Source organism: Castor canadensis, chromosome 4 (genome assembly GCF_047511655.1).
Source record: "Castor canadensis chromosome 4, mCasCan1.hap1v2, whole genome shotgun sequence".
NCBI classification, from domain to species: domain Eukaryota; kingdom Metazoa; phylum Chordata; class Mammalia; order Rodentia; family Castoridae; genus Castor; species Castor canadensis.
In genome coordinates this window covers 146,263,094-146,288,096 of record NC_133389.1, presented here as the reverse complement: position 1 = coordinate 146,288,096, position 25,003 = coordinate 146,263,094, and the positions used below count along the sequence as shown (strand labels likewise).

Here is a 25,003-nt window from a genome sequence, read left to right as displayed (position 1 = left end):
AGATCCAGAACTGAATCAATATGCATGTTTAGTGTTATTTTAACCTCTTTCTTTTACACTTAGGAGTTTACATCCATGGATTATTTCTGGATGGAGCTTGCTGGAATAGGAAGATCAGGAAACTTGCAGAATCACATCCCAAAGTTCTTTATGACACAGTGCCAGTGGTTAGTACTTTCCAAGGATGTATGTGCTGTATGTGTATGTATGTGTATGTGCCCTGTGGATGACTATGTATACTTACACAGGTAATTCTTGTTATTTATGGTAATGATGTCCTATAAAATTCCTGCTAATATGGAATTAGTGAATATTGAACCATTGATCCTGGGAGAAAGTCAGGAGGGAGGTTCTGCAGTCTCAATGTTTTTGTTAGTTGATTGATACATAATGTTGTTTTGTTTATGTTTAAAAACACTTAATTTAAAATACATTGTTTGTTTAATTCATGGTCCAACAGCACTGTAACTCAAGCCTGAAAGTTAAAGTATTTTCTCTACAAGGCATGTCACACAGCCTTCTTGCACTCAGGAACACTAGACTCCCCTGCAGCACTACACTGGAGAGTCATTGTAAACAATGAAATCACAGCAAAAATTAAAAAAAGAAAAACACAAAAATATGAACAGCTTAACACTAAATAGACTATGAAGAGGATACTCACTGACATTACAAGACCCGAAAAGATTCCCTTCATCAGCTTTAGCAGGGAATGTGTATGTTGGACACAGATGACTCAAATCTTTGATGCTCTGCCTAGGTCTGCCAGCATTGGTTTTACCATTAGAAATAAACTTTGGTGAGTAGGGAAACTTGAAACCATGAAACTTGAAAATACACCAATAGTGAGGAGCAACTGTGTATAATTAAGTTTTCACATCACAGCATCATGAGAAAATGGTTAGTTCTTCACATAATTTGAAAGGTAGGTCTAGGGTGTGAAAAAATACAGACTGGGATTCACATGATATGTGGGATTCTGGGAAGCTAGGCAAACACTCTAGCACTTGAGCTGCACACCCAACTCTTTTATTTTTCTTTTGTTCTCCAGACAGAGTGAGGATACCTTTTTATCTGGACTGACCTCACACTTGCAATTCTCCTGTCTCCACCTCCCAAGTATCTGGGATTACAGACATGAACCAGAATACCTGGTTTATTTTTTTAAGTGGGAAAAAACAATAGCATTTTCATAACTTTCTGGAAGAAAAAAACTACAATTCTTAACATATATTTTATAAATTTATCAGATTCACTGTGATATTTCCATATATGCACATATCATGGCTTGATCATGTCCATCCACCCTTCTTCCACACTTGTCCCTTTCCCCCTGGCACCCTCCCCAGTCCTCAGTAACCTCTCTTTACTTTCAGGTTGCTTTTTGTTTATTATTTCTTAAACTTTCACGATGAGAGAACATGTGATACTTGTCTTCCTGTGTCTGGCTTATTTCACTTAAATTTATCCTCCTGCTCCACTCATTTTGCTGAAAATGACAGGATTTCATTCATCTTTATGGCTGAAAAATAGCCCATTTTGTATACATATCATATTTTCTTTATCCATTCATCTGTTGACGGGCAACTAGGCTGATTCTATGGCCTAGATATTACAAATAGTGCTACAACACCATGAGCATACAGGTGTCTCTTTTGTATCTGATTTCATTTCCTTTGGATAGATATCCAAGAGTGGGTGAGCTGAATCGTGTGGTAAAATTTTTACTTTTTATTTATTGGCAGTGCTAGGGGTTAGACTCAGGGCCTCATGCTTGCTAGGGAGGTGCTCTACCACTTGAGCTACTCCACCCGTCCCTATTTTTTTTTTTTCAAAGACCCTCCATACTGTTTTCCAGAGGCTGTACCAATTTAATTTACATTTCTACTAAAAGTGTGTAAGGGTTCCTTTGCCTCCACATCCTCTTCAGCATATGGTAGATTTTTTTTTTGTGGTACTAGGACTCGAACTCAGGGCCTACACCTTGAGCCACTCCACCAGCCCTTTCTTTGTGAAGGGTTTTTTTTTGACATAGGGTCTCACAAACTATTTGCCCAGGGTTGTGATCCCCCTCATCTCTGCCTCCTGAGAGCTAGGATTACAAATGTGAGCCACCAGCACCTGGCTTTTCTTTTTCTTTTGTTTAACAATAACCATCTAACATCAACTCTGGGGTAAGATGGTGTCTCATTATAGTTTTGATTTCTGTTTCTCTGATGGCTACTGATGTGGAGCACTTTTTCACATACTTGTCATTTAGTCTTCTCTTGAGAAGTGTCTAGTTAGATCACTTGTCCAGTGTTAACTGAATTATTTTTTTTGTTAAAGTTCTTTTTTTACTTCTTTATACACTCTGGATAGTCATCTCTGTCAGATAGTTAGCAAAGATTTTCTCCCGTGTTGTAGTTTGTCTCTTCACTCTGTTGATCTGTTCCTTTGCTATACACAAGCTTTTTAAGTTTCATGTAGTCCCATATGCCAATTTTTGTGGGGTTTTTTGAGTCCTATCTAGAAATCATTGCCTGTGCCAGTTATCTTGAAGTGTTTGTCCTATGTTTTTCAGTAGTTTTGAAGCTTCAGATCTTTCTTACATTAATGTCTTTGATCTATTTTGAATTTTGTACAGGGTGAGTGACAGAGGTCAACTTTCAATTATCTGCACGAGGATATTCGGTTTCCCCAGCACTATTTGTTAAAGAGACTGTCCTATCTCCAGTCTGTGTTTTGACTCCTTTGCCAAGAAATTAGTTGGCTACAGATGTATAGAGTTTCTCCATTCTGTCTCAAAGGTCTGGGTATGTTTTTATGCAAATACCATTCTGTTTTTGTTAGTATGGCTCTGTAGTATATCTTGAAAACAGGTATTGTGAAGCCTCCAGCTTTGCTCTTTTTGCTCAGGATTTCTTTGGCTATTCAGGGTCTTTTGTGCTTCCACATTGTTTTAGGGTTGGCTTTTCTAGTTTTGTAGAGAATGTCATTGCTGTTTTGACAGAGATTATATTGAATCTGTAGATTACGTTGGGTAGTATGGACATTTTAACAATAATTATCCCAATTTATGTGAGGTCTTTCCCCCTTCTAATGTCAATTTGTTTAGTTTTTGTAATTTTCATAGGTCTTTCACTTCCTTACTTAGGTTTATTCGTATTTTTTAACTGCTGTTGTGAGTAGGAATTCTGTCATAATTTGAGGGATAATTTGACTTCATCCTTTCCAGTTTGTAAGCCTTTTATTCTTTTTCTTGCTAATGTCTCTGGCTAAAATGTCTGGTATTTTATTAAGAGTGATCAGTGGGGAAACCCTTGTCTTGTTTCTGCTCATACAGAAAATGTACTTCCTCATTATGGTGTTAGCTATGGTTTTGTTACATATAGCATTTATTATATTGAGTTATAATTCTTCTATACCTAGCCTTTTCAGGGCTTTTATGAAGGGATATTGAATTTTATCAAATTTTTTTGCATGTATTGAGATGTGATTGTTCTTTATTCTGCCTATTTGCTGTTATATTTATTGACTTGCACATGTTAAGCAAACCTTGCATCCCTGCTCATTGGAGATAGTCTATAGTTTTCTTGTTGCTATGTCCTTGTAAGGCTGTGTGTCTAGAAAGGCAGGGCTACAGCCAGAGGTATGGTGGCACTACTGAAACTGCCCCAGAATCCCTCTGGGCTGGGAAGTAGTGGAATCTGAGTTCTTTCTCCATCTTGCCAATCACAGGTGCCTGTGCATGGTGCTGGGAGAGGGCAGCCAACCTCAGTTCTGTCACCTTGCAAAACTACAGAAGACTCCCACACCCTATCTGAGGGCAGGCTCCCTGATCCCCCCAAGCTTGAGTTGGCACCCTTCACTTCCTTCTGTGGCACGGCACTTGTTCCCCTCAGAGCACTCTCAGCTTTGGCTGATAAGGCAGCTAACTGCTGAGTCATTGCAGAGAGGTGGGTCCCAGGGATGGAATATGTAGGGCTTTCTGACTTCTGGAGCAGTCCAAGTTCAGACAATAGATCCCTTCCCAAGATGGTACTGGCTACCATACCAACATGAGGGTTTGTTGGGAAAGAAAGTGAATTCCTTTCCCAAAGACAAACTTCTGTGTAGATTTTAGGCTTCTAATCTCTAAGGGCGGGCCATGAAACTTTTCAACATCTAGAATTGTCAGTACTGAGTTTGCTGGCACTTTCACCTTCACCCATATGGAGGGGAGAGTCCTCCCCCAGCTATGGAGCTGTGACAGAGGTGCTGGCATCCCAGGTCTATGGATTTTGTAAGATTTCCTTTTCTACTATTGAATTTTAGTGTTTTCCCACAGTCACTCACCTCAGTAGGCAGTTACTTGCCTGCTGGTTTGGTTCTTCTTTGTACTACATGCCTCTATGCAGCCATCTTATGACTATGTTTTAAACAGATAGTATAGTATACATATAATCCACTTTAAAATAATCTCCCATAATCTATTCATACAACTATTGATGAAAATCTTTTGGGGGACTGGCTTTAAATTAATTTTTAAAAATTCTGAGTATCAGTAGTGACAATTTTCTCCTTTAAAAATATATCTGATTTTTGTTTTATTGTAAACACCAAAAATCACCCCCAGGTACATATGGAGTGATGAAGAATATGCCTTTTGGGTAATATACCTTTTGACAAATGAAATAAAAACTTTTTTTCTCCTTCAGTTTCTAAACTGATTCTCAAGTTATGTGAGTTCTTTAAAAAGTGTTTTGAGCAATTAGAGCACTACTGACAAAAATTAATTCTATGTAGGCCACAGAATCTCAGACTAACTTACTCTGAGAATACCACAGTTGGCTCAACTATATGCAAGTGTCACAGCCTTGACTTAAAGAGGTATTATGCACTTTCTTCCAGATGTGGCTAAAGCCCTGTAAGAGGGTAGATATACCAAAACGACCAAGTTACGTTGCTCCACTGTACAAGACGAGTGAGCGGAGAGGAACGCTATCCACCACTGGCCATTCCACAAATTTTGTGATCGCTATGACTCTCCCCTCTGAACACCCAAAGGAGCACTGGACTGGACGGGGTGTAGCACTGTTATGTCAACTAAACTCATAACCCGAAGTGTCATCTTCTTGTTCCCATTTCATGTTAGGCAGCTGAGAATATGTTACTGTTTAAACAATTTTTTGGTTGAAATAAAGTTAACTAACATTATTCTTAATCACGAATTTACTTATGTGCAAATGCAGCCTCGATTTAAAATGTCACACTTCAATGTAAGGAATGTTCTGAAATACAGACTAGAGAAAACACATTGGTATATTTGCTCTTTTTGAGTAACTTTTATTTTGGGAGAGTTCCATAAGCATTAGGAACACACATAAAATGACACACCACTGTTGACAATGAAAAAAACAGCATTTGATCATTTCCAGCTTTATAAATTTTTTAAAAAATGATTCAGTTACAACAAAAAAAGTTTAGATATTTTAGCAAGTATCACCTTGCAGGACCATAATCACATTTAAGCCACTGACTTACTGTTAATGGAAATAATTCACACTGCATCTAGTTACTATAGTATTTCTAAGCATAATCACAGCTGATTGACTGCAATGTGATATACACCAAAATTCATATGGATGTCACACAGTGACAGCATTGTACAAGTAACATTAATGATCCCCAACAAACACATGTTAAAATTAGACTGGTCAAGCTAAAAGGAATGTTGGAGTCAAACAGAAATGTAGTGGAATTAAGATTGTCTAGTAAGACTTGAAAATATACATTAGAATGATGTGAGAACTAAATACTGGTGGAACCCTATCAAAATACTAGCAGCAACTGTTACAGCCCTCCTAAAATATTAAGAAAGTCTAGCAAATAAAGATAATACAATTTTTTAGAGAATATAAAACTTTTTATATTTTAGTATAACCAATCTGCTTTAAATGAGGCATTTATTTTAAGAATGGGAGTATATTCCAGTTGTTGCTTTTAAATGAAGCAGATTCAATGCTGAAATGCACAATCCTCCTTGGGTATAAAAACTCAAAAGTGAACTATAAATATTAATCTTGGTTCAGAAAGCAAGATATTTGAATCACTTGAAGTTGGCAGTATGAAATAAAATGTCAGCACCTTTTAGCTAGGCTGCTTGAAGGGCCAAGCAATGAGATGAGGACTGTCCAAATTCAGTGCCCAATGTGGAAAACTATGTATAAATGCCTACTTACTACAAAGGAGGCCATGAAGAAAGCCAAAAATAATTTTTCAAATTCAAACATAAATTAAAGATGTAACAACACCAAAGCTCTCTTGCTAACTGCATAAAGAAGAAACACTGTCAACAACCTATTAATACCTGGATGTGTGTGCTGCTCTCTGCTCTCAAAGTTTTGTTTTTGTGTTAAAAAGTTCATACAGCAAGAGGAAAAGAGCTGGGAAAGGAGGAGTAAATGAAAATGTTTAAAATGGAATGGAAATAGTTTGGCTCTTATATATTTGAACAGTAAGATTTTAAAAAGAGCTACACTGGTTTCCAAGCACAGTAAAACAGAGCTAGCTGTACAAAGTTCAAATACAGTTTACCTGGCATAAATGAAGACCATGTGGCACAAGATGTAAACAGAAAGCTACATGCATAGGACTAGTACTACAAATTATTGAGTAAAAATTCAGGATAAGCATGGCTTGCACTTCTCACAAATCATTTGCAATTATGGTAGAAGAACAGGGCACCCAAAAAAAGAGATAGGCACCACCAGCCTATCTTGGCACAAAATGATCAAGTGATTTCAGCTTAGTCATTTTACTTGGTACCATGATAGTCATGCTATCAATGGAGTTTTTATCCTGGCAACTGTTTGACACTCATGTACAGATCAGATATGGTAAACTTAGATGTTCTACCTTACAATTTTACTGCCAACCACAGCATGTGCTCTTGGTTCCAATGCCAAACTAGCAAGGTAATGTGAATGTTCAGAACTTAAATTTCCCAATTAACCTAGTTAATCCTGTGAAGTTGGAAAATTGAATGTTATGTCTAGGTCATTTACTTGATATTTTCTAGAGGGTGATAATTTTAAGGAAAAAAGCATTTGACTACATGCTCTGAACCCCACCTCCCCCCAAGAAAATCCAAACGAAAATAAAATGAAAGTTTAAAAAAAAAAAGAAAACAGAAAAATACCCCCCAAACACCAAGTATTATAATAACACAAAGAACCATTATGAATCTTTCATCAAACTGAAGCTCACACAAACATACAATCACAAATTTCAGTAGTTTAGGCTGCAAGTTTAAGCACTATGCAAATATATACAAAAATAGTAACTCTAGATTCAAGAATAAGGGCTTTTCCCAATGTTAAGTTCACTCTAACGCAGCCTGGACTTTCCTCTAGTTCCTATAGTCTACTTTATGCAATTTCAAAGTCATGTCAAGTTGATCCCTATCACGCAATATGTATTTATGTAGCTGAATTAAAGGGCACTACAATTCATACTTAGCACAAAGAAGTCTGCTCAAAGTCCATTTGAAGTATTTTTTAAAGTTTAAATGATTTTTGGTTCAATTTCTATTTCTGCATAGCCACAGAAGTTTCTACTAATAGAGACTAGTGTTTTATATGATTATTTTTTAAACAGTCTTAATCAAACATACCAACATTGGTTCATGGAGTCCCATTTTCTCCTCTTTATCATAAACTTTATGTTTTTAAAAGACCCCTTTTCATGCAGAGAAAACAGTACTGAGCACCAGTCTTTTGTGGTTAGGCTCAAATCTATGGAACTTGTAAGTAGTGCAAGCCACTGACTTTTCTTTGAGCAATGTGCATACAGTACAAGGAACAGATGCAAAGCTGCATGGTAACATTCTCGTAATCAACAGTGATTACTGGGAATGGTTAAAACTGGATGTCAAACACAATTTTATCTTCATAGAGGGCGATCACCAGCATGATGGCAAATCCAAACAGCAACCCTAAATTCTGAAGAACGAATTGCCCCACTGGACAAAAGCCATGTTCTTCATTGTCACCATCACCATGCAACATTTCTGGAAGCTAAAAAAGAAACTGAGCTTTACAAGCAATTCAAAATTTGTCAAGATTACAACTGGCAACTTTCTATATCCAGTGCTAGCAGGACTTTTTTTTTTTTTTTTTGATGGGACTGGGGTTTGATCTTAGGACTTTATACTTGCAAAGCAGGCACTTTTTTTTTTTAATTACACCTTTTCTCTCCTTTCTCCTAAAGTTTACAAGATAAACTTAATGTTTTTCTTATGGCATGCTGCCTGACTGCATGATCTGGCCAACACCTGCCTGGTGACAATATGGATAGAATTTTTTAATCCATTTTCTCCACTAACATTAGAAAATACATTAATTTTATTGTCATTAAATCCTAGAAAATATATGTGAATAGTTTGTATCCTTTTTCTTGAACATTTAGGGCACTTCCAATATAACTGTGATATTGTGAAGCATGTCAACTTTAGTAGGGATTATTTTTGTTTCTTTGCTTATTTTATTTCCTTGGAATACAGTCCCAGAAGTAGACTTACTAGCCAAAGGAATGCTGCTATTTGTCATTCATCTTACTTATTCACCCTTCCCTGTTGCTTCCAATAAACTCTTCTTCATTCTTTAAGACTTGGCTCAGATTTCCAATTGCAGGAAAATGTCCCAAACTCTCTTTCCTAGCTAGCCTCTCTGCAGTTCCACAAACACAGTATATCAAAATATCCTAACACAAATCAAAATACTTGTAATTAATAGCTACTTCTTCATTAAAACTACAAATCCTTGCCATAAAAACTCATTTTATATTTCTAGCTTCCTAGACTCATTCGTCTTCAATACTAAGTGTAAACTACATTTCCTACAATACATGAAGACAAAAATGCCTGCCCTTCCAGAGCTGATACTTTGTGAAGACAATAAACTCAGTAAGTAAGTAAAATGTTTAGTGTGTTAATAATAGATTGAGCACAAATGTAAAGAACAAAAAGCAAAAATGGGGATTTGAGGATGTGAAATGTCAAGGCGGGAGGCTGAAATTTTAGACAGGATGACTCATAAAAGTGAGACTTGGAGGTTAATTTAGGAAGATGACAGTTCAAGGTCAGCCCAGGCAAAAGCTAGCAAAAAGAATCCATTGCAATTAATAAATGAGGCATGTAGTACAGGCCTGCAATCTCAGCTACTTGGGAGGCAGAGGAAGATCTTAGTCTGAGTCTGGCCCAGACAAAAAGCAGGAGACACTATTGGTCTGAAAAACAAACAACAAGCAAAAGGACATGGCTCAAGTGGTAGTGCAATTGCCAAGCAACAGATCCTGAGTTCAATCTCTAGTATCCCCCCAACCCCTCAGAAAAGGAGGAAATGACAGAACTAGCCATAGAAGATCTGTCTGAAAAGCACGAGTTATGAACCTGAGACAGTCTTATAGCAAAAAGTGAGAGAAAAGGAGATAAGGTTAGGAAAATTAAGGCAGGAAGGGAATGCAAATGTTCAAGGATGATGAAAAACCTTGTGGGTCAAAGTAAGCCTTCAGGGTTTCACTCTGACTGAGATGATATTGAAGCACACAGTGTATACAATATACAAGCTCATGCAAGCCTGACCTCATCTATGATGTTATGTGTGTCACTCTAGCTGAGGTGCTAATACAGAGTTTGGTGGGCAAGGATAGAATAGTGAGAGCAGTTAAAAAGAGAAAGATGGTGGTGACATGGTTGAGCTTGGTGGGGTACTAGTGATTTGGAGGTAGGAAGCCTCAGAATTTAGTGACAAAGTGGATTGTGGGAAGGGCAGAAAAAGTGCAGACAAAGGTAAATACTCAGACTTCTAGTCTAAGCAACTAGAAGAATGCAGGTATCATTTATAAGATGATGAAGTCTTTAAGAAATGCTCTAGGAATAGTGTTAGCAAATATCAAGAACTAAGTTCTGAATACAGAAGTTTGCAGTGTCTTTTAGACATACAAGTAAATGGATCAGAGTTTAAGGAAAGGTCTGGGCAAAAGATATAAATATAAGAAATGCCAGGCAATAAATTTTGAAGGCTATGAGATGGGACTATTCAAAGGCTATGTGCCAACATTCAGTGGTGGGGAGAAGACTGAGAAAGAAAAGGCCAGAAAGGTGTAAGAAGGCCAGGTGTTACAAAAGCATATTTACAACAAGTTCAAAGGAGGATAACCTGTCAAATGCTGCTGTTAGGACAAGAAAAATGAAGAATGGAAAATGACCAATGGACTTAGCAATGTCATAGTCAATGGTAAATTTGACTAAAGCAGTTTTGGCAAAGTAGTCAGGGAGAAAACTGATGAGGTGTTACTCAAAAAAGAGGAGAATCTAAAAATAAATGATAGTCAGGCACCAGTGGCTCACACCTGTAATTCTAACTACTTGGGTGGCTGAGATTTTGAGAATCGCAGGTCAAGGCCCGCCTGGGCAAATTAAGTTTGTGAGACCTCATCTCCAAAATAAATAGAGCAAAATGGAATGGAGGTATGGTTCAAGCAGTAGAATGTTGGCTGTGCAAGCATGAAACCCTGAGTTCAAACTTTAGTCCACAAATTAAAAAAAAATGATTAAAAGAGAGTGATAGCTAAAGTAGGAATTAGAGCTAAGAGAGATTCTTCTCTCTCACCTTTCTTAAGAAAGGAGAAGTAATGAACAGTTCATATGCTGACAGGAATGATCCAGCAGAGAGGGTGCAATGATGCAAGAAAAAGGAGAGACAATTTAAGGGAGTTAGCAGGAGGGGATGGGTCCAGGGAACAGTTTGAGGGACCAGCCTTGTCTAGTACATGGACAGTTCTTAATAAGAGGAGAAAGGTTAAATGAGTAGGGATATAGCAAGCGGAATAGAATGGTGAGGGAACTTGTAGAGGGTATCTGGATGGCTTCACTGTTCCCCATGAATAGAAAGCAAGTTTTCAGTTTTGGAAGTTATCAAGATTGGAAATGAGGAATTCGGGAATCTAAGAAGAAGGAAGGGAAATGACTATCTCTAGGTAACAGAATATAAATTATTTTTATTTCTTCTTATTTACATTTAAAATTTTTTCATATTAAATAGGTATTCTATGGATAAACATTTAGGCTATATAATGAAATGAGTCTATCATAGTTTTACCAGAAAAAAATAAATGTAATATCTAGTTAAAAAAAATAAAAATAAAATCTAACCAAACTGTTAGTTCTATAGAGACATTATCTAACATATTTGGAGGATTAAAGCAAATAAAACTAATTGCTGATGTTTAAACTCATTAGCTTTAAGCCAAAGTTAGAAAGAAATAAGAGAAAATACAAAAATCCTTTGGAATATACGCCATTCCCTGTAGATCACTGGCTTACCAAACAGTAATATTTCTTTCTTGTTTGCCGTAAAACAAGCTAAAAAAGATTTTGTTAATAAAACACTTATAGCCCAAAGCATAACTTATCTGTGATTGTATTTCTAAATATTATTTTTACTTAAATAGTGATAGCAATTGATTAGAAATTTTCAGCATCTCAACTGGGTTCCGAAAAAGGAATCCTTCTACTTAAATGTCTTCTCCTAATAGATTATTTTGGATATCACATCTTTAAAATAGGTTATATTAAAAGAAAAAAAAAAGTTTGGCTTCAAACCACGCCAAAGATTTCTTCCATGTCTGGAAGCTGCATACTACTTTTGCAGGTTTAGGGTAACAAACAAACATCAAATATCTTACCATATCCACCAAGGCTACATAGAGGAACATCCCTGCAGTGATTGCAAAGATCCAAAGGGTGATGTTGTTGGCGTACTGACCGACAGCTGTGCCTATGAGCATGCCTATGTAAGCCATCATGGCCGAGAGGAGGTTGTACACAATTGCTTGCTTTACAGTCATGCCTGCTTTAAGAAGAACTGCAAAATCACCTGCAATTAAGAAATAATGGGAGAGTTTTAACACCATTGGCTTTAAAAAAAAGTTGGGATGGAGAAAACCCATGAGAAAAAAAGTTAAGAATAACATTGAAAAGATACATCTTGAGCTGGTGGAGTGGCTCAAGTGGTGGAGCGCCTGCCTAGCAAGTGTGAGGCCCTGAGTTCAAACCCCAGTACTGCCCCCCAAAAACACCAAAAAAACAGCTTTAATAAAGGATAGTATGGGGCACCACTGACGAATGGATTAAGAAAATGTGGTATCTATACACAATGGAATTTTATGCAGCCATGAAGAAGAACGAAATGTTATCATTCACTGGTAAATGGATGGAATTGGAGAACATCATTCTGAGTGAGGTTAGCCTGGCCCAAAAGACCAAAAATCGTATGTTCTCCCTCATATGTGGACATTAGATCAAGGGCAAACACAACAATGGGATTGGACTTTGAGCACATGATAAAAGCGAGAGCACACAAGGGAGGGGTGAGGATAGGTAAGACACCTAAAAAATTAGCTAGCATTTGTTGCCCTTAACGCAGAGAAACTAAAGCAGATACCTTAAAAGCAACTGAGGCCAATAGGAAAAGGGGACCAGGAACTAGAGAAAAGGTTAGATCAAAAAGAATTAACCTAGAAGGTAACACCCACGCACAGGAAATTAATGTGAGTCAATGCCCTGTATAGCTATCCTTATCTCAACCAGCAAAAACCCTTGTTCCTTCCTATTATTGCTTATACTCTCTCTACAACAAAATTAGAAATAAGGGCAAAATAGTTTCTGCTGGGTATTGAGGGGGTGGGGGGAGAGGGAGGGGGCGGAGTGGGTGGTAAGGGAGGGGGTGAGGGCAGGGGGGAGAAATGACCCAAGCCTTGTATGCACATATGAATAATAAAATTAAAAAAAAAAAAGGATAGTATGGGGCAAGGATTGTTAGGTGATACAACTGTTCTGTGCCTGATTATGGTGGTAGCCATGTAAATCTACACGTTAAAATTCATACACAAAAAGCCAATTTTACTGTGCAACTTGTAAGATTTCTTTAAAAATAAAAAAGTCAAGAAAAATACAAGAGAATAAAAAGAATAGCCATTGCTTTTTAAAGTAACAATTAAGGGCTCTCTGCTCTCACTTCTGCTTTCTACATGTTATGCTATATTCACATTTATTTTCCTTAAGAAAAAATTAGCATTAACTGAAAATCCAAAAAAAGTAAGGCAAATAAAGAGCTTTTTCTACCGTCTTCCATGCTGCCATAAGGGTGCACATAAATGTCCTGATTGCTGCTCTAAGGGCATCCGCAATACCAGAAGAGAGTAAACACCAGGCCCTTAGTAGGCCATACTCCAAAGTCACTGTCTGGTTTCTAACTGTAAGCATGAAGCATGGGTACAGGAACTGAAGCAAGACAGAAGTACAAAGGAGGGAAAATCCTAGGACTCTTTTTCTAAAGATATAAGTACATACATACAAATGTCTCAATGGACCAAAAAAAGATCTTGAAGAAGACTGATTTTCTTCCTCATCAGTTTAAAGTTAGAACATTGCAGATGGGGCAGGGGGGGCAGGTAGGCAGGGATATTATTAATTACTGCTCTGATGTTAGAGGAAGGGTAAAATGCTGCTAGAGGTCATACTCTTGAAGCTGAGGGGTCAAAAGCAATAGCTTTACTTATAATGCTTTTTCTTACTCATTGGACTTTTTTCCTATCCTTAAAAAGGACCCCAACATCTACATATCTCAAAATGCATGATCTGTTCTCCTGAAACAGATAAGTAGAAGTTAACAAGAAAGGAACTAGGGTAAGGCATTATTTTTCTAGATTGCAGTAAATTGCTACCAAGTATAAAAACACAGCATTATTTGGAAAGTTAAGATAGCACACCAAGAATACTTGCTGGCTTCCAAACTGCTCTAGCTTCCACATAACCCTATTCTCCTCCTAAATAATCCACCTTAATTCTCCTGCTGAGATTGGATTTACTATCAGCTTTCATCTCTTCTCTCCCCTGGGGTTTGGTTTAAATCTTTGTGGGTTTTTTTTTTTTTTTCTAAGAAAATGTTTCCCTAACCTTTTCCTCCACAAATTTCTCCTCCATATTTTCAATAATTTATCCTGAATCAACTGTGCTGAAGGGGCAATTTCACTTAGGTAATAGTTCAGGTAACAAGAAATGAGACTACAAAAAGGTCTTTTAGGTTGTGAGATGCATTCTTTTATAATTTTATTATGTGGCTTAACAGGAGGATGGTTTACTGAATACTCAATGAGTAATACTTTTGTCAATGAACAATAGGGTCAAACTCCATCAACTCTGTTGCTTTCTCATTACTGGATACCATAATGGTTTACCTCATTCCTGAGTAAACAGTCGAACAGCGTGAATTAACTAATCGAGATTCAGGATGAATCGTTTTTATTTAATACTTTTAAAATCAAGATATACTTTTTTTCTTATATTTCTGATGTACAATTCTATGAATTTTGACAGACATGGATACCATGTAACCATAACCACTATCAAAACTGTCTCATTAATACCCCCCACCCCACAAATTCTCTTAGGCCTCTTACCCCAAGACCATGGAGTGGCTTTGTGCCCCTATCATTTTACCTGTTTCAGAACATTATATAAATGCAATCATATGTAATATGAAATGAGTCTGGATTTTTTTCAATTAGCATAATATATGAAAGATTCAGCCATGTTACTGTATATATCAGGAAATTACTTCTTTTTATTCATTCCATAGATGAACCATACTTTGTTTACCCAGTCACCAATTTAGGTTGGTTTTTTTTTTTGGCAATTATGAAGAAAGTTACTACCTAAGTTTTCACTTCTCTTGGGTAGATATTTAGTAAACAGGAATTCAGTAAGTGTGTCTCTAACTCTGTAAGAAACTTCATTCCAGCAGCAATTGTGAGAGTTCTCAGTTGTTCCATATCCTTACCAGCCCATGACAACAATTCCAACAGCTGAAATAAATCTCGCATTTATTTTTCATCTGTATACTTTCTTTAGTGAAATGTCTATTCAAATTTTTTTGCCTGTTTTTTCTGGAGGGGGAACAGATTGTTTTCCTATACTAAATTAAGAGGTGTTTAAGTATTTGGTTCCAAAGGCCTTTACTTTATTCCTTAATGGATCACACTTTTAGTGCTGTGTCTGAGAACAGTCTGTAACCCAAGGGCACAAAGACATTCAACAATTTAGGTCGTTTTTGGCAATTACGAAGAAAGTTACTACCTGAGTTTTCATTTCTCTTGGGTAGATACTTAGTAAACAGGAATACAGTAAGTATGTTATCGTTTGGAAGTTTATTTTTTAGATTTCAAATTCAGGGCACTGATTTATTTTAGAGTTAGTTTTTGTCTATGGTTTGTAAGGTACAGCCAAAGATTTCTGATGTTTTTGTTGTCGTACACTGAAAGTGAACATTCAGGCTGGGCATGGCTCAAGTGGTAGAGCGCTGGTCTAGCAAGCATAAGGCTCTTAAGTCCAAACCTCAGTACCACAGAGAGAAAGAGAAAGAAGAGAGGAGGGGAGGGGGAGGGGGGGGGAGAGAGAGAGAGAGAGAGAGAGAGAGAGAGAGAGAGAGAGAAGAGAGAATGAGAATGAATTCAATTGTTACAGCATCATTTGTTGAAGATTACACTTTCTACATGGAGTTTTCTTCACATTTTTGTTGAAAATAACTGTAATAATATGAAGACTCTAAGCTTTGTCTCACTGATGTATCTATCTATTCCTTTACCAAGCCAACTGCTGTGGCTTCACAACACATCTTGAAATTAACTTTGTTGTACATTCTCTGGGTGTTCAAGTTCTGCTCCCTCTGCATATAAAACTGCTAAAAAGCTCATTCGTCTCTCTGTAAAAGAACCTGCTGGGTATTTGATGGCGCTAAATCTACAAGAATTAAACACTTTAACACTGTTGAATCCTCTTGGTCATGAGCCTGGTGTATCTTTCATTTAAGCGCTTTTGATTGGTGATTTGTGTTAGATTTAAGCTAAATATTTTGTGCTATAGTACTATTATGGACTACATTATACAGCACAAATGTTTTTCTATAATAATCTTCATATTAAGTGAATTCTTTCATTTAAAAATCTCTGTTCTAGTCTTTATTTCAAATTACAAATTCTCAAAGGTTTCTGCATATTTTCTCCACCTCCTTTCTCAGCAAGAACCTGTGTAAGTATTTTTAAAATAAGCCAAAGGATTCCCCACAACTGGGATTTAAGATGAACATGCAGATCTCTTCATAATTAGAAAAATCAGTCTCTTTCTTTCCTCCTGACAAAGGGTATCATTAGCACAACGAATGAGGTGTACTGCTAAAGCTGTTAAACTAACATGATCCAATGGTACAGTTATCTTAACATCAGCTAATATCAACTACTGAATCTGTTTTTAAAAACAAGAATATGCTTTTAAGGTTCTTTATTCTTAAATTATGCTTAAATACATATTAAAATTCCATATAAACCTCTACATTGAATGCTCAATCTTCCCTGCACAATTTAGCACATTATGAAAAACTTATTTTGTAATCCTTAAAAAACTTGGGAGAGGAAAAGAAAAATGTTACAGCACTGTAACTTATCTGAGCTGGGTCTTTAAAATATATATATTTTTTTAAATCAAAATTTTTATTTCCTTGAAGCTAAAACACATTACTCAACATCAAGAAGGCAGTTTGGCCTGTCTCCTGGATTATTCCCAATTTCATTTCCTCTTTATAGGTCCTTCTGCTGGCTTTCTTTGTACGAGGTCCTTACTGAAGGACAGTGGGGAAAAAGTAGATAGAATATAAAAACGTAACATTGTAACTTGCTTACATTCTGTTATGCAAGTTTGGCAAACAGAAAAGAGTAGTGATTTAATAATTTAAGCAACTGGCACCCATTACCATACCCAGGGCAAACATGAAACAAAGGACATGGTTCTACTATTTTCTTAGGACAGTTTCAATTCCTTCACGAAATATCTCTGAAGAAAGAATCTCCTTGGCTGATGGACTTCATATATCTATATATGAAACAGAACAAAGAAACCTCATGCAATTGCTTTAAGTAGGCCAGGGAGGTTGAGGACAAGAGACCATAGGGGTGGTCTGACTAATGTACAATATAAGCCTGATCAGATCTGTCACAAACAAAAACATACCTGGTACACTACTGAAAAACAGCAATCTGTTCAAGAGAGGAACACCAAAGTCTAGAATCACTGACTGAATGACTGAGGGTAGGACTCCAATGTAATTTAAATACATGTGTTTCCATGTAGGGTCTGATATTAGTATGGAAAACTACAAAACTCTTGGGATTATTTTAGGAATTCATAATAAAAAAACATAGCTATGACAGAGCGGGTTTTAATCAAATTATCTAAAAATGTGTCCACATCTTACCCTAGTTAAATCTTCCTTATTCATGCTAGCCTACAGGGGAGTGATTTTCCCCATGCTTGGGAGTCCTGAGAAAGACATTTTTGTGCCAGTCTCCACACCATTACTGTGCAGTATGCAAAACTTGGGCCCTCAAATCATGTTTCACTTCCTTTATGTGCAATGGAACCTTTCTACATTGTTAATAGATACAAGCTCCAGAGGAGGAAGCTGGGTCATTTCTTTATGGTCTTTCTTCCCTAGTAACCTATCCAGCTAGAGTATGGAGTAGTTTGTTAACTTAGCACTGTGTACTAGAGAGAAAAATACGTTTTCACGAAGTCATGCTCCCTTTCCTTTTGGTAAAATTCGGTATACTTTGTATTGATGTTTCTTCTCACAGCAGTAGCAACATCTCAACCTCTGTCTTGGTGTGGGGTGGGGATGAGGGAAAGGGCAGGTACTTGGGGTCTGAATGGCTCACTGAGGGGTCCTGGTTAAGCATAGTTCTCCAGTACAGCTTTTTATCAGAGCTCTTCATGAGTATCAAGGGCTTACCTAACCTAATCTATGTACTACATTTGTTCATACATCACCCCTTCAATGAGGAACTAGAGAGAAAAAAGTGGTTAAAAAAAAAAAATCCTCATCTCCAAAATTCACTGTTTCCAATTCTGTGCCTAACTAGATTCTCTGGAGTCAGGAAAATTCAGTAAAACCACACTTCAGCAAAAGGTGGCCTGACAGATTCCACTTAAAGGGGTACTAGGTAGATGGGCAGAAAGGTTAAGTCAGAGGTTTTCCTAGCATACTAGAGATGTGTGTCGATTTTCTAAGTCTAGTACTAAGAAAGCTTTTTTAAAAGTAAAAGATTAAAGATATGGCAATATGTTACGCATACATAAAAACTGAATGAAAGTCTTGATTTGTTTTGCTATGTAGTTAGTCTAAAGGCAATATCTGCTAGAGAAGGCTATAGGATATAATATCTGTAGATATTAAAAACCCTACAGTTTAAGAATTAGGATATCTGAAAAGAAAATATACTAAGTACCCAGAGAAAGTGGTGAAGTTTAGAGGCAAAGTAAATTCAAGGTATAAGGTAGCAGAGAACAGTAATGAAGTTGGAGAAGGACTATTAATATGATGAATTAGGGGTAGAGGTATTCCACCAGTCGGACAAGAGACCAACTCAGGCACCTACACTAAAATACAGCTTACATTTGGTAAACTGTATTTAAGTGAAGTAGAAACCACCAACAGGTGAGACTGCAAAGGTTAGTATATGGAGAAAGTGAAGGCCACTGCAAGTTGCACTAATGAATCCAGTTTTATATGTAAGGAAAGCTATTGAAAGATTCTGATCACATAAGCACATTATATTTAAGAAACTGTATCTAGTAATGAGTAGATGTGATAGATTAGAACTCAATGAAACCACAGAGACTATGGACACCATCCAAGCAAAACACAACAAAGACAGTGATTACTTGGTCTGGGTAAAAGATTATGGGAAAAGAAGAAGAATTAAGATTAGTGTCCAGCCAGTGGAGGCTGTAATTCCAGCACTTGGGTAGCTGAGGCAGGAGAATCATAAATTCAAGATCAGCCTGGGCTACCTAGTGAGTTCCAGGCCAGCGTGGGTTATATGGCAAGGCCCTGTTTCAAAAAAAAACACATAAAGTAACAAAACAAACAAAAAACCAGACTATGTGGTACTGAAAATTGACAAAGTAAACAAAACCATAAGGAGCCTGGTCCTAAGGAATCACCATCAAGTATGCATTAATGCATTGTTTTCTATTTTACATGGAGAACTATTAATTTTAAGCAAATTACATGAAAGACTTCTATTTGAAATCAGCAAATGAAGCTACTACCAATCGAGATGACTGATCAAATGACAGAAATGTCACAGCCAAGTGAGTTTTTGAAAAGAAATAAGTTAGAGCACATGAGGAAATTCTTTAACATTCAGAATGTGGAATTAGGTTTTTTCCTTCAAACTCCAGCTATCTCCATTTCCCTCAGGTATTTCCTATGTGAATACATGTTCATATTTATTGCTATTATTTTTCAATGTATAAAGGAGAAAAAAAAGTACTGCTACATATTAAGAGAAACCAATCATTGGTACACCAACAAATATCATTTTACACCTACTAAACTGGCGAAACTAAGTCATTTAGTTAATGCCAAATGTTGGCAGAGATGTGGTGACATAGGTATTGCTGTTTTAGGGTAGTGATAGGTACTTCATAGGCATATATATCTGAGCACCTGTTAATTCTATGTCAGGGTATATAAGCACAGGTGTTCTCACAGGCATCAGTAGGTACCAAGTCCACAGATGCTCAATGCACCACTATCTCTGGTGGCAGGAAATTAAATGTTATAGGTTATTTCTAATACTTGGGGCTCTAAGTACTGGGAAGAAGTTTAAATTAACTCTTAGTAACCCATGGAGAAGTCTAAAAAGACAATGGTAAGCAACATAAGGTAATGAACAAAATGGGATATAACACAGTACTCTTTACATAAATTAAAAACATGTGCACGTAAAATAATATTTTTGTAACATATGGCAATAATCATACAATAAAAATAAGAAAATGATCACCAATAACGAAGGGGGTGGGAGGGGAATGAGAGTAAGAAGTAAGAAGATAAAAAAAGAACAAAGTCCAACCTGAACAGAAAAGTTTTACGTCAATATTATAGTACAAAGGCTATTGTTAAGCAAAAGCAAACAAACAAATAAACAAAACATTAAAAATTATTTAACAAGTATTAGGCTCCACTCTAGTAAAATCATGTAAGAAAGTTATGTTAAGATTTTTGAGGCAGGTGTGGTGGCTCACACCAGTAACCCTAACTAGTTGGGAGTTGAACATCAGGAGGATTGCAGTTTGAGGCCAGCCTGGGCAAAAAAGCTAGAGATTCCCCTCTCGACCAATAAAAGCTGGGCATGGTGCCACACACCTGTTATCCTACCTATACAAGAAGTATAAAATGAGAACTGAAGTGCAAGACCATACGTGAAAAAATGCCTAAAAAACCAAAAAAGGGCTAGAGGTGTGGTTTAAGCAGTAGAATGCCTGCCTAGCAAGTGTGGGGCCTGGAGTTCAAACTCCAGGACTATGAAAAAAACAACTTCTTTTTTAAAAGTCACATTCAGTGAAGAAGTCATAATTTCTGATCATTCATCAAAACAGTGTAATTGTTTCTAAATACCAAGAAAGCACACAGAAATAAAACATTTCATCAATTTCAAAAAGCACTTTTCATTTATATTAGATATACCTTACAATTAATGACACTTTATAAATGATACTTTATACCTGGCACCGACCGTTCTTATGTTTTAACATCTCTGAGATTTGGATGTATTTTGCAATTGAACAGGTCAGCTTTGACAAGATCTGGTAAAATTTTTACAGTGATTTTACCTAATTCATGTGGCAGTTCATGGCAGAAGACAGCTATGGAAGTACTGATGCCTCCTGTCAGCCCGGCACTAAAAGCTGCTCCTGAGGAAGAAAAAAGGAAACAAGGGCTACTTACTGATCTGCTTTTTCGTTTCTTTTAACCAATGACAGATGGCTCCTCTGTCATCTAAATTCATTTCAGGATATATGAATGACTCACTATCTTACATGCTATGGTTTTTAAACATACAGTGTGGCATATGATCTGAGTCTATTACCAGAACCCTTTGTTCTTCAGTATTAACAGTTACTATGGATATAAAAACAGTCTCTAATTTCTGAAAGAAACCAAAGCCTGTTTCTGAGTGATTAATAAAGTCTGGATCCAAAGAAGGTCATGCATTAATCTTTTCCTAAACTAGTAATATGACTTGACATTACCAAGAGCCTAATAAATTTGAATTTGATACAATGTTTTTAATGTAAAACTTTTCTTCACCTTTTCAAAGATGTGAAAAATTTATTAAGCCCAAGATTGAAATTAATCTGTTCTCTTTCACAAATGCGTGAATGTATTTGAAAATAAATTTGATAGTTGCTTTTTCTGTGCATTGAATGAGAAATTATCTAGGAAGTATACTACAGACATCTGTTTGGTTTCCAAAAAATAAAACTAAATTACTGACACTTTACCTTTATACTTCTAAATATACCTATCAAACACAAAATCCTATCTTTTGGAAAAACCAAATGACAGCAGTAATACATAATAGTATATTTGCTAAGGTGTAGATAAATTTTAATCTTATAAAATTACAGCTTCTAAGACTAGTTTGTACAGACATAGTAGAAGAACACCATCTTGAAGAACAACAAGTCACAATGCAGGTCTCCAATCTGCTCACCGATTGCCAGCCCATCACTGAAGTTGTGGATACCATCCCCCATGATCACCATCCAGGCTATATTAGCGATTCCTGTTGCTTTCAGATCAGAACCAGAATGACAGGGGCCATGTGAGTGGTGAGAATGTTTGTGGTGCCACTGATGGTTGTGTTTCCGCAGCACGGTCTTACTCTCATCGTGGTGGTTATGTGCAGGCGCATGGAGATCATGCTCATGAATGGTGTGCAATCCATCACTGTGAGAATGGTCCATGATTTTCTCCTCTTCTATACAAAGGTAATTTTTAGGAGGAGATTCTGGTTGGCCTTCTAAATCTGTCAGTTCAGTTTCATTAAGTCGATCTTCAGAAACAACTGAGTCATCAGTTCCTGCAGTACAGCAAAGGATGTTTTATCAACAAGTAAATGGAGGTGTATTTGCTAATATAAACCCAGGTAGAATAGCAGTATAATGAGCATTTAAGTGAGCATCTTTTAAAAGTTTTAAATATATTTCCCTAAAATTATTTGAAGTCATTCCAATAGAACAATGTTTTCTAGAGTTAGTGACTATAATTTCAGTAATTTATCCAAGTTACACAATTAGTTATTTACATCCCTCAATGCTCCACCATTTCCACAGTGCTTCTCAGATCGCTGAAAGAGCAAAGTTCAGAAGCCCGTGCGGGCAACATCTGATAAGCAATTTTTTTATAAACTGAGGTTGGCTTTTCAACTAGTTTTCCAAAGCTATTTTATGACAAAGCACTTGATACTTCCCAGTTATATTTTGAGGCAGATTTCCACAGCTAGGTTGTAGGCTGTTCTTTTTTGCAGGAAATCATTAGTACACTGAGGGAACACGTAAGTTCAAACAGAAAGTGAGGGAAATGAGGTTAAAAAACATTTTCATGGGCTAGTGGAGTAGCTCATGTGGATGATAAAGAGATTTTGCACTGCCAAGAAATAACTAATTCACTACCCAGGAAGACCTTTTTTTTGGAGACGAAGTCTCACACGGCTGGCCCTGAACTCATGACCTTTCTGGTGTACTGGGATTACTGGTGTTGTGTACACAACACCTGGTCCTTTTTGTTTTACTAAGATTTTTTTCTGCAAACTAGAAATGCAAAATGTTTCTTGATCCCATATCCTAGCATTTTAAGGCTGAAATTTAACTAGAATAAACCAACAATTAAAATCACAAGACACACTCACATTTAAGGAAAAATATGATAGAAAGTCTAATATTAAGGAAGTCACAAAGACAAAAAAATTGTAAACACAGGCGCAATAGAAAATTTTTATGTTTTAAAAGTTTCTCTTTAGTCAGAACTGTTGACTACCTGCAAGAGGCTTAAGTTGAAGCCAGTCAGCATCTGGTGTATTGTTTAACTTATGATCTGAAAGCTTTCTTCCTATAGTAGATTCTTCAGTGCTCTGTTTTATAAACCACTTCTGTTTTCCCTGAAAAAAAAAAAGAAAATCTGACATAAGTATAAAAATTATGTAGCCACAATTAGCAATATCCCCTTATTAATAACTATTGAAAACAATTGGTGCTAACTTTATACACATATTATTTTAGAAAAGCAGTGAGAAAAAATATTTGTAGGTCAATCAAGGGACCTAAGCAGATGAAATATTCACCTAAATTTGCATATACTTTTAAATACTAAACTATGAGGTTCAATTAATCTACTTTAAAGTTAAGAACAGAAGCCGAACATCAGTGGCTTACACCTACAATCCTAGCCACTTGGGAAGCAGAGGTCAGAAGGTTCACAGTTCAAGGACAGCCTGGGCAAACAGTTCATGAGTCCCTATCCTGAAAATGCTCAACACAAAAAAGGGCTTGGCTGAGTGGTTCAAGTGAGAGAGTGGCTGAGTGGTTCAAGTGAGAGAGTGCCTGCCTAGCAAGCATGAGGCCTTGAGTTCAAACGCCAGTGCTCCCACAAAAAAAAGTGCACAGTACTAAATTATGTACAACCCAAATGAAATGAGTGAAATAAATGTAATATCTAACAGTACAAGACAGTTTCTAAACTTAAAGCTTGTTCTCTTGAATTTTATTTTATATTTAATGGAATCTCACATTTCCTTGACTGTGTGACATAATGGAGTAAGTCCAACTTGAATTAGAATCTGAAATTTTTAGTTTACTTCTAAGACTTGAGCAAAGTTATTATTACTAAAAAAAAGAATACTCATCTGTAAAACAAAAGATTCTTACGAGGATTAAATGAGGTTGTGTATGAAAATGACCAATCACAGTAACTGACTCTTAGCAACTTTGAAATAAAGCATTCTTTCTTAACACTTCTGCAATCAGACACTGCATATAACCTATCCTCAATTATTTATATGTACTAATTATCATATTTCATAGTTTAGGTTTGAATAGTTCCTATTTTGTGTCTTAACAATCTGGCTTTTTATTACTTTTGTTGGTGGTACTAAGGTTTGAACTCAGGGCTTTGCACTTGCTAGGCAGGTGCTCTACCGCTTGAGCCACGTCTCCAGTCCCTTTAGCTATGGTTAGTATGATGGTTAGTATGGTGATAGGGTCTTCCTTTTTGCCCAGGCCAGCCTGGACTGCAATCCTATTTTACACTTCCCATCTTCACTGGAATGACAGGGGCTTGCCACCACGCTCACCTTTTTTCCATTGACAAAACGTTTTTTTTGTCTGGGCTGGCCTGAAACTGCGATCCTCCGTATCTCAAGTCCCCCAAATAGATAGGATTATAGGTGTGAGCCACCAGTACCTGGCAAAACTTAATCAAATTTCTTTTCTTTTTCTTTTTTTTTTGATGGTACTAGGGTTTTAAACTCAGGGCTTCACTCTATCACTTGAGCCAAGCCTCTAATCCCCTACCTTCTTATATGAACGTAACTACCATTAACAACTTTTCCAACTTAAACTTCGGCTTCTCCTCCAATGCTAAGAAAGTAAATAAGCTAGAATAGTGTTTTCACTATTGCTCTGTGGGATGGGCTTACTGCCTGGTATGGCACCTTTTTGTTGATGATTTTGTTTGTGGGCTATAAACTGTGAGTCAGATGTGTAGGTCTTCTAAATGCTGCATTTATCTTTCTATGTCTGGCTTATTTCACTTAATTATCTTCCAGTTCTGTCCAAAGATAGCTGCCATCCATCTCCTCCTTCCATGTGTGAGCATTCTATCATACCCATAAGGAAGAGGAGTCTACCCCTAACATTTTAGCTGCCCTAGCATTCTGGCTGGCCTTTTGATTCATTTTGGCCAACAGATTGAATATGAAGCACACATTGCAGTAGGATAAGCTCTCTTTAGTCTATTTGATTTATACTTTTCCCTTCTTTATACTAACATTAATTATACATATTAATGGGATTCAGTTT

The 25,003-nt window shown here is 36.7% G+C and overlaps 2 protein-coding genes across 8 annotated transcripts in view; one reads left to right on the top strand and one right to left on the bottom strand.

The window, feature by feature from the left end:
• The window catches only part of Dnah7 (dynein axonemal heavy chain 7), a 310,589-nt gene extending 305,320 nt beyond the window's left edge, over positions 1–5,269 (top strand). For 2 of the 3 annotated variants that reach the window (XM_074071306.1, XM_074071307.1), the window contains exons 63-64: positions 64–167; positions 4,873–5,269. In XM_074071306.1, coding sequence (XP_073927407.1) covers positions 64–167; positions 4,873–5,079 — 311 coding nt within the window. In that variant the 3' untranslated portion in view covers positions 5,080–5,269. The remainder of the gene's footprint in view (positions 1–63; positions 168–4,872) is intronic. The other variant, XM_074071308.1, reaches the window with a different exon arrangement.
• A 9-nt stretch (positions 5,270–5,278) lies between these two features.
• The window catches only part of Slc39a10 (solute carrier family 39 member 10), a 119,151-nt gene continuing 99,426 nt past the window's right edge, over positions 5,279–25,003 (bottom strand). For all 5 annotated transcript variants that reach the window (XM_074071311.1, XM_074071312.1, XM_074071310.1 and 2 more), the window contains 5 exons: positions 22,965–23,085; positions 21,640–22,008; positions 20,756–20,836; positions 11,710–11,900; positions 5,279–8,039 (listed from right to left, as the gene is read on the bottom strand). In XM_074071311.1, the coding sequence (XP_073927412.1) occupies positions 7,881–8,039; positions 11,710–11,900; positions 20,756–20,836; positions 21,640–22,008; positions 22,965–23,085 (921 nt within the window). In that variant the 3' untranslated portion in view covers positions 5,279–7,880. The remainder of the gene's footprint in view (positions 8,040–11,709; positions 11,901–20,755; positions 20,837–21,639; positions 22,009–22,964; positions 23,086–25,003) is intronic.